Source organism: Dermacentor silvarum, chromosome 10 (genome assembly GCF_013339745.2).
Source record: "Dermacentor silvarum isolate Dsil-2018 chromosome 10, BIME_Dsil_1.4, whole genome shotgun sequence".
Lineage (NCBI taxonomy): Eukaryota > Metazoa > Arthropoda > Arachnida > Ixodida > Ixodidae > Dermacentor > Dermacentor silvarum.
The window spans coordinates 115,421,043-115,430,925 of NC_051163.1; the positions used below are offsets into that span (position 1 = coordinate 115,421,043).

Sequence of the window (9,883 nt, forward strand, 5' to 3'; positions counted from 1 at the left end):
ATACCCAATGTAGCCAGACTTTTTACTGTACTGAGTCAAATTTAGACATTTTTGTTACGCACACTGCGTCACGTAGAAATTCCGGAAATTCTTTAGTCTTTATTGGGTTGCAAATTATTTCATATATAGCTTTCTTGTGAATGTAAACTTTATTTCCGCTGTACAGTATTCCTGAAGCTTTTTTTTTTTTTTTGAACACTTTGTGTAGCGAATGCATTAATTTCGATCCGCAAAACTGTAGTTAGCGCAGAGTTTTCACGAAGACAAATGGAGATTATTCACTCTTAAAAACGTTTGCACGCTTTGGGGCTTATCTTGTCCCCCAAGGAGGTTTTAAAACCCCTTTCTTGTCGATAATCGTCATCTGCCTTGCCCGCCTTCCTTTAGAGGGACTGACAACTGGCCAAAATGTGTTGTGAGACGTCGACAGAAATGAAATAACCAGGACAAAATCCAGCACACTGTTCGCGATTTAAGTAGGAATTCTCATTTTAAATTGGCAACGAAATACTTGATGGATGGATGGTTGGATGGATGAGGCTGAATCTTAAAATCGCGCGGTGGCATACGTCACCTAGCCATGAAAGGAGTACAGACAAAAAAAAAAAAAAATTCCATGTGGTCTTTTCTGCTTTAATAGGTAGTTAATGACCCAGTAATCACGGTACCAAACCTCATTTACCAGAGCGCGACAGGTAACTACTTGGAGTCTTTTTTGTAGCGACTAGTCGGAGCTTCGGTTTCAGAGAGCAACGAGACGGGAGAAGAGGGATTGTAAACAAAGTGGGCACGTGATCGCAAAAAGCCATGACAAACGCACGACCTGACAAACGTCATGGCTTTTTGCGCTCTGACGCGCAGCCGGCGGGCGCGCCGGCGCGCCAGCTTCGTTTTGCTAGTTCGTCTGCTACGCCTGCACATGATTTGCCATGTCCTCGCCATCGTCGTCGTCCTCGTTTTCGTCGTCCAGCGGCGAAGATTTCCTGCATGTGGGAGTCGCCGCCCTATTAGACGCGGCCAATCACTTTCAATTTGACCCACTAGAGAGCAGCGCCTCGGATATTGCGGCCGGCGACGGCGAGGACGAACCTCAACAAAACCCTCGCATCGGCCACGTTCAATGGTAAGACACAACAAATTGGCGTTGAACGTTGTGGCCTGCACGGTATTTAACAGTAGCGTATATATATTCTTAACTCTTCGCATGTCATAATTAATCTCAATTTTCATAACGTCTTAAGAGCAATAAATGCTACGGCATATATATGCAATGTATCCGTTGTTTGCATGCTTCGATGTACCTATTTAATCTGGTTTTCGAATGAGCGACGGCTAATTGCCTTATTTGCTTTATATGCCGGTCTAACAGCAGACAGTTTATTTATTTATTTACTTATTTATTTATGTTACCCTCAGGGTACAATTTGTAATTACTAACTACGCTGCTCAGCAACATCGGCGAATTGCAGTGTGCAGAGCCATTAGAGCGCACGTTTCATGTTGCATCGCGATTATCGCAGCTGCCAATGAGGACACTGCAGGGCAATGAAGACGCAGCTCGAGTCGGTGGGCTGCACAGAGCTTGACCGTGTGCACGGTCTTCCCTCATGGAAGACCGTCCGGAAGACCGCCCTCATGGAAGGCCCCGGAAATCCACAGGTATTTATTTACACCTTTTCACCGCGGCCTCGACTCAAACCACGACGTTCGCAATATTAGATTTTCGGTCGGGAATTATTTGTGATCTCAAGTCGCAACATGACGTAATACGTCCGTCCAACCTTCCGTGTAAGTGTTGGAGCCCATCAATCGTAGCACGCGCGTAACTTCTAAGAGGCGTGCAGTCGACTGCCCAAATTTGCGGTACACGGTAACTCGGACAACGTTGAATTACCCCCCCCCCCCCCCCCCCCCGATTCCTTCAGGGGTCACGAAAATATTCTACCTTTCCTTGGATGCCGCGCGGACCCTATACTTTTGACGCTGGCTGCACGCTACAGGAGGCATCACCCGCCGCTAATTCGCGTTATCTTTAAAATTCTAACCTTGTTCATTTATTTTCAGGTGGTACAGATACACCGCATACCGTCAATTTGCACGGCGGGTGTGGCATCGGCTGGGACAGGGCAACAGGAAGGTGCTGCCCAGCTGTTTCGTTGCTGTGAGGGACGCCTTCCCATCTGAGGTGTATGCAGGATTTAAATATCCGGATTATTTAAAAAATGTAAACAAAATGTGCCTGTGTGTGCTGCTGCAATGCTTTGTAACAAGAAGAGGGTTCAGGACATGAAATTTGCATTGCATGTGAAGTTACAAATTGCCTTCTGAACAAATTGGAGAATACATAATGTTTTTATTCACAAAATATATGGCATTATTGTTATGAGGGCCACGACCAAGGTCTGCATCACTTGTTGTGGCCTACACATCCACAGTTGACATGACAGCAAAGACTGGTAGACTGTTTCGAGTTCAGTGAATACAAGGGCTATACGTAATCTTATCTACTCATTGCCATTCTGACTTCTGCTTATCACATCATCTCCATTCATTGTTACCAGACAATTCATGCAATACATTTCGGTCAATGAAAACTAGAAACCCTCAGAGACATGGCATGCATTTAGAAATTATTCGCTTTCTTTACATGCATATACCAAATGGCTACTTCCAAGTGCAACATTATAGAGAGTGGAGAGCATTATGTATTTGTGTAATGTACAATTGCACCAAGGAGTAGCTGCACAAAACATTTTTAGAGGGCTTAGTGGTTGTGTGTACTTGACTACATAGGCAGCTCTCAAAAATAGGAAACTGGCTTGTGCAAAGTCGGGCTTCTTGGCCTATTTGGTACAGGTTTATCTTGCAACAAATGGCACAAGAGAAGACGACGCATATTAGACTAGACAATTGCCCATTTCTAGTCATGTGCCATCATCCTTTCTGCCAATTCAGCCACGGCTTATGCCAAGTCGTGCTATATTAGACAATATTTCATTAACTATGGCAGAACTGGCCACTTTTTTTTTTTTTTTTTTTGTCAGAATGATGCAGGAACGAAGTGGGTGAGGTTAGAAGGTGGTTCAAAAAGATAAAACACGAGAGATAACAAAGTAGCAGCCCCTCACTTCCTGATGTTGCACAGACCATGCTAAAGTGGCAGTTGCTGTCAGAAGGGGCTTAGAGGCACCAATTTTAAATAGAAAGTGTTTAAGTTTTTTTTTTTTTTTTTTTTTCGTGACCGTATAGAGCTCTCTACTCACGGTTACAATGATAAACTGAGAACACTGTAGTCAGACGAATATGTCATAGCCCATTCACAGCAATAACTAGCGTAAATCCAACGTTACAATGTTGCAGTACATCTAAAAGCAGAAGTAGCAGCAGAAATGTTCATTAGTACAAGAAACGTAACAAGCTCCGAAAGAAAACCAAGATAAATATTGTGACAATGCGTCACATTTATTTACAGGATGGGAGATGATAGCTCCAGGTAGGCCATCTACGGAGACAATCGCAGTACAGTGCAACTTCATATTCATTTGCATTAGCACGTTTTATTTCCCCATTCGCAGAAGATGCCCAGTGGGCAAGTCAATCAGAGGATCAATGGTGGTAAAGCTTGAGGCGTGCAGCTAAGTCAATCGTGACTTACTAAAGCGGCGACGGGTACTTATGAGACGAGAGATTACGTACGTAGCGTCACTGACGCGTTCAAGAATGACGAACGGGCCAGAATAGCGGGCCAAGAACTTCTGACACAAACCACAGCGTCTACAGTCACACAAGGTCACCTTTAGCGCAAGAAACGTGTTGATGGCAGGTGTGGTAGCGCGTCTTTGAATGCTGCTGGGATGCCAGAGTGTGCAGCCGGGCGATACAACAGGCCTGTTCTGCATGGGAGAGGAGATCATAGCTAAAGGTAGGCCACCTGTGGAGAGGCTCGCAATGCAGTCCAACTTTGTTGTCTTCTACCTTCTGTTAGCATATTTTATTATTGCACATCATCTAAGTTACAGTATAGATTTCAATGCAGTTTCAAATGGATTTGCACCTTCAGCCAAAATAATGTCCCTCGGTAGTGGATTACATTCACTGATTGTGCATGGAAAGAACTGAGCATGTCTTATGGAAGCATGTCGCGTGCGTGCTGTTGCTCTACGAGACGGACAGGAACAGCAGTATGTATGGACGCATGAATGCTAATTTTCACCAACGTGTTAAAGAACAAAAATATGTGCCCTGAAAATTCTCATTTTTAACACAGGGGCAGAGTTTTGATGCACTATGTCCAACAGACAATTGGTCCATTTCTATTCAGTAATGCTCTTACAGGCTGCTGCTGATGGTTGCTGATTAGCTCTTGACGAATGAGTCGTACTGAAAGTATGAGTTAAGTTTGTTCTTTGTCCTTGAAGTCGACGAAAGTCTCTTCAAGGTGATTATCGGCATTGATGAAGCAGGAGGCAGGTTGGAGGTAACAAAACTTGAGGATATATTGCAACGAAAATATTTACACAGACAAATGCAGAGTTAGCAAGACAACACTGATTCAAAACACACAAGTAAACAGCGCCTTACTCTTCTACTTTTCTTAAGTTAGAGCCTAGGACAACTGTCACTACATACGACCAACCGAGTCTCACTGTTCTACCACTAAGTGGTTACGGCCCAGACTAGCATTCTATCGTACGGAGTCTTACTGATCTATCAGGTTTAGTGATTACAGCCTAGACTGAGGAACAAGCACCTCGTCTCGATTGTTATAGATGAAAGAGAAAGAAAAAGGGCGGTAGGACCGTTAGCCCATCCCACGGAAGCAATTGCCAATGAGAGCTGAAAGTTTCTTAAGCCACAACCCAAAGGGATGGGCTTACAATTAAAAGTAAATGTATTGGAAAACAACCCTGCTTTCCTTCTTTCCGCAACTCCGTTTCCCTCTGCTATTTCCACGTGGTCAGTGACGGCCTGAGCAAACACGCCAGGCACGCACAATTTATTGCTAGGCCATCTCAAACCTCGGTGGCGTTTCTGGCCAGCAGGGGGCTCGGGGGCTGGTGTCACAACACTGCGTACCGCAGTCCCCCCTGAAGGTTTTTCCGCGCGGAAAAATAGTGACCGTTGGTGGCATTCGGACCCGGTGTTTTCTAGACGAGGTTCTTCGAACGCGATCCTCGCATGCGCACTGCGCCTCTATGGCGCGCACTGCAAGCTGACACTCGACACCACGCGGGCTTTTCTCAGTGCTCAAAACAAGATACACGTGGTTGCCGCCCGGACGCGTAGAGGAGTGGACCCCCGCTCCGTACGCACAACACATGGTCAACAATGCTAGGCCATAAACCTCGACGCCGTCTCTAGCCCGCAGGGGACTCGGAGGCCGGCGCCACAACACCGCGTACAGCCGTTCCACTTGAGGTTTGTCCGCGTTGACCTATTATGACCATCGGCGGAATGCCAACCCAGTGCGCGCAAGACCGCGTTCTCCGAATCCGTCCTCCACACCGCGCCCCCCCCGGCGCGCGCCGCGACTCGTCACCCGGCACCACACGGGCCATTCGACCCCTCAAAAACAGAAACGGTTGCTGCCCGGACGCGCTGGGGAGTGACCGCCTCCCTATTCATAAAACACGTGGGCAATTTGTGGCACTGCGACAATATATACAAAACAATCATGCAGCCCTACACCGCCCAATCTGTATGTTCGATAGAAGCGCGGCCTAACACGTCCCCTCTAAAGAGTATACTGGGCTGATTTTTGCTCAGTGATACGATAAATCACTGCTGCGATTGCGTAATCAAACTTTCTAACCACACCATGGCCTAATTAGATGAACAACAACAAACCAACCCGCAAAATAACAAATCAAGAAGAGAGGAAAGAGAAATACACAATACATGTCAATAAACAATTAAGCACACGATTGCAGTTCCAAGCTATAAGAGCACTCTAGTGTCTCTGTGTCTTGGATCGGCACTCTCAAAGTCCACAATATACAGCGCCAGGTGAGCAGGAACGTTCACGCCCATCCAGTTGGCATGGCACTATATTATTACGATGGCTTCCATGAGCCATAGCTGATACGTCTGTGAAAAGCCAGTAGGGCTCAAATGGATCCGGAGTGCTGAGTGCCACGGACTCGCAGAGGGAAAGTTTCGGAACCTCAAATGCCGTCTGAGCTTCCTCCAAGCAACGTATCTGATTGGGTGCCACTTCCTCTGCTAACCACGTGAGCCGGTTCTCCACCTCTGCACATCCTCGGTCGTGCTCGCGATAGTGGCCACACAGTCCTAGCAGGCTGCGTAGTTTCTTTTTGGTGCACGGTGAAACCGGATTCTTAATTGCATCTATTTTTTCTAGATCTGGTGCGTGCGTCCCTGAGCCGACAATATGCCCGAGGCGATGAATGTGGGCTTGTGCAACTTGACACTTTTCTGGACTGGCTTTCAGCTCAGCCTTTTCTAGGGTAGAGTTAGCTAGCTGCACCCTACGAAACTCCTTTCACCGGCTTACCGGCTCATTTGATTGTTCTAACGCATGGACAGGCTCGGCCGGTGCTCCACGGGATGGCACAGAGCTGTTGGCCTTCAACAAAAGTTCCAAATCTTCATGGGTCAACAAACAATCCGTGCCCTCGATGAGCTCATTAGTCAACGCACAGAGTAGGTCGACGTTTTAGGGTTCCGCAGCCATATTCGGGCTATTTAACCTTACCGGCAACGTAGCCAGTTTTGCCTGGATAATTTTTCCAAAAGCAGACACCAATCTTACCATGCCTCACTGCTCCACGAGACTTTTCGAAAGCAGATTCTCCCGTATAACAGTTATTTCACTCCCTGTATCCATAATCTCAACTGTGGATACATCTCCACATGAGATAGGAATCAACTGTACTTTAGTCATCCCTTCACAGTTGCGTCTCACGGCTTTTATATTTGCAGTAAGGATTCCATCAGGAATCTCACTTCCCTCAGGTATCTCACCTACCGTCTCGTGGGCAATCGCCACCTTTTGTACCCTCTGCCTTGGCTCGATGGCCCTCTTTGATTGATTTATCTTATCGCTAGATTTCGGGCAATCCTTAGCCAAATGGCCCGAGCTGTGACACAAGTGACATTTGAGGGCGCCTTTCTCTACTCGGGGCATCCCTTGCCCCATGTCTGCCGCTGACGGCTTTGAAGCGTACCCTTTGCCTTTCACTTGTTCAAACGTTTGTAGCACTTTGGCGATCTCAGGTGGCTTAAGCCATCCCTCGCCTTCTCGTAGCCTCACGTACTCGAGACCCTCTATACCAAGGCCCGATTTTATACGATCCGCTACCATGAGTTCTGCCATCACCTCTACAGTGTCGGCCCCTCTCACTTGGAGGTAGTAAGAGAAATACGTTTTCACTCGCGACGCGAACTGTGACCACATCTCCTCCTTACGCTTCACTGCTCTCTCAAACCTCAGTAGATACTCCGCCGGAGAAAGCTTCAGTTCCATCAACACTGCCTCTTTAACTGACTTGTAATCTGTACTCTCTTCCTGGTTGAGGTTACGCAGTAGGTAGCGAATGCGTTCAGTTAGCGCTGGCATGACCAGATGCATGCGACTCTCATACGGTACCCTGTACGTAGCAAAAAGTTTTTCTACTTCCTCAAACCATAATGGTACATCCGCATCACACGGCAGGCGGAACCCTTTCAGCACTTTTGCGCATTGCTCGATGGAATCGAAACCCATCCGCCTCTGATCGCCCAACTCAGACCCAGTGCTCGGCAACGAATCATTGAGACATTCAGCACTCGTCCTTGTCGGCAACAGCCTTTCGTACTCAATCTGAAGTTGAAGCTTTTGAACTTCGAGCTCGAGCATTCTTGTATCATTTGGAATTTGCAAAGGCTGAGATACCTGCTGCGATAATTCCGGGCTCTGATTGGGTGCTCTCACTTCATTTGAGTTATCAAAATTTAGAATAGCGTCATTTGATAACTCCTGATTCCGATCCATTTCCGCCACAGTCGCACCCTCAACTCCATTAGACTCCATTGTCTCTGCGCCCCCGCGTGTCCTCACCAAGAGCTCTACACACCAACTGCCATGCCAACTTGAGAAAGACGCAAGAAATCCTGCTCACCCGTTGCTGAATGCACTGCCGTTTCCGGATCTCCTCCACGGTGCCGGACTTGGCTGCTTTGGGGTCTTCTCGAAGTTGCAGGAGGTGGCCGTTGAATGACTTGATCTTCTCACCACTGGTCCAGTATTTGATGTTGTAGATCTCGCCGATCCTGCCGACTGCGCCAGTTAAGTTTGTTCTTTGTCCTTGAAGTCGATGAAAGTCTCTTCAAGGTGATTATCGGCGTTGATGAAGCAGGAGGCAGGTCGGAGGTAACAAAACTTGAGGATATATTGCAACGAAAATATTTACACAGACAAATGCAGAGTTAGCAAGACAACACTGATTCAAAACACACAAGTAAACAGCGCCTTACTCTTCTACTTTTCTTAAGTTAGAGCCTAGGACAACTGTCACTACATACGACCAACCGAGTCTAACTGTTCTACCACTAAGTGGTTACGGCCCAGACTAGCATTCTATCGTACGGAGTCTTACTGATCTATCAGGTTTAGTGATTACAGCCTAGACTGAGGAACAAGCACCTCGTCTCGATTGTTATAGATGAAAGAGACAAAGAAAAAGGGCGGTAGGACCGTTGGCCCATCCCACGGAAGCAATTGCCAATGAGAGCTGAAAGTTTGTGAAGCCACAACCCAAAGGGATGGGCTTACAATTAAAAGTAAATGTAATTGGAAAACAACCCTGCTTTCCTTCTTTCCGCAACTCCGTTTCTCTCTGCTATTTCCATGTGGTCAGTGACGGCCTCAGCAAACACGCCAGGCACACACGATTTATTGCTAGGCCATCTCAAACCTCGGTGGCGTTTCTGGCCAGCAGGGGGCTCGTGTCACAACACTGCGTACCGCAGTCCCCCCTGAAGGTTTTTCCGCATGGAAAAATAATGACCGTTGGCGGCATTCGGACCCGGTGTTTTCCAGACGACGTGCTTCGAACGCGATCCTCGCATGCGCACTGCGCCTCTATGGCGCGCACTGCAAGCTGACACTCGACACCACGCGGGATTTTCTCAGTGCTCAAAACAAGATACACGTGGTTGCCGCCCAGACGCGTAGGGGAGTGGACCCCCACTCCGTACGCACAACACATGGTCAACAATGCTAAGCCATAAACCTCGGCGCCGTCTCTAGCCCGCAGGGGACTCGGAGGCCGGCGCCACAACACCGCGTACAGCCATTCCACTCGAGGTTTGGCCGCGTTGACCTATTACGACCATCGGCCGAATGCCAACCCAGTGCGCGCAAGACCGCGTTCTCCGAATCCGCACCGCGCCCCCCCGGCGCACACCGCGGCTCGTCACCCGGCACCACGCGGGCCATTCGACCCCTCAAAAACAGAAACGGTTGCTGCCCGGACGCGCTGGGGAGTGACTGCCTCCCTATTCATAAAACACGTGGGCAATTTGCGGCACTGCGACAATATATACAAAACAATCATGCAGCTCTACACCACCCATTCTGTATGTTCGATAGAAGCGCGGCCTAACAGTATGGTTGTTGCCGCATCATCGATGTAAAAACTATTGTCATCCCTGCTGTCTGCTGGCGTTGTCTTGCACGACTGACCTGTACTGGGCATAGTACAAACACTTGATATGGTGCAAATTTATTATTTATTTTATTTTACTTATTTTCAAATACTGCAGCCCTATGCAGGGCTATTGCAGGAGTGGGAGTACATGGAATACATAAATGAAAGACTTAGAACATTAACATCACACCAATGCTTGTACAAAATCAGATGTCGCCATTTCACGAACACAA

At 47.6% G+C, this 9,883-nt stretch overlaps 1 protein-coding gene and 1 long non-coding RNA gene across 2 annotated transcripts; one reads left to right on the plus strand and one right to left on the minus strand.

The window, feature by feature from the left end:
- Positions 1-982: 982 nt before the first annotated feature.
- On the plus strand, positions 983-2,234 carry LOC125940659 (uncharacterized). Its single transcript, XR_007463857.1, has 3 exons — positions 983-1,123; positions 1,521-1,659; positions 2,065-2,234. It is a non-coding gene; the product is annotated as an uncharacterized LOC125940659 (long non-coding RNA).
- A 2,218-nt stretch (positions 2,235-4,452) lies between these two features.
- On the minus strand, positions 4,453-8,367 carry LOC125940658 (uncharacterized). The gene has a single exon (XM_049657088.1). The coding sequence runs from the start codon at positions 8,030-8,032 to the stop codon at positions 6,779-6,781; it is 1,254 nt and encodes a 417-aa protein (XP_049513045.1). The 5' UTR covers positions 8,033-8,367; the 3' UTR covers positions 4,453-6,778.
- Positions 8,368-9,883: the final 1,516 nt, after the last annotated feature.

What these genes read in the sequence shown, in the direction of transcription:
- LOC125940658 (XM_049657088.1), bottom strand. Translation starts at nt 8,032, where the DNA reads ATGGAGTCTAATGGAGTTGAGGGTGCGACTGTGGCGGAAATGGATCGG.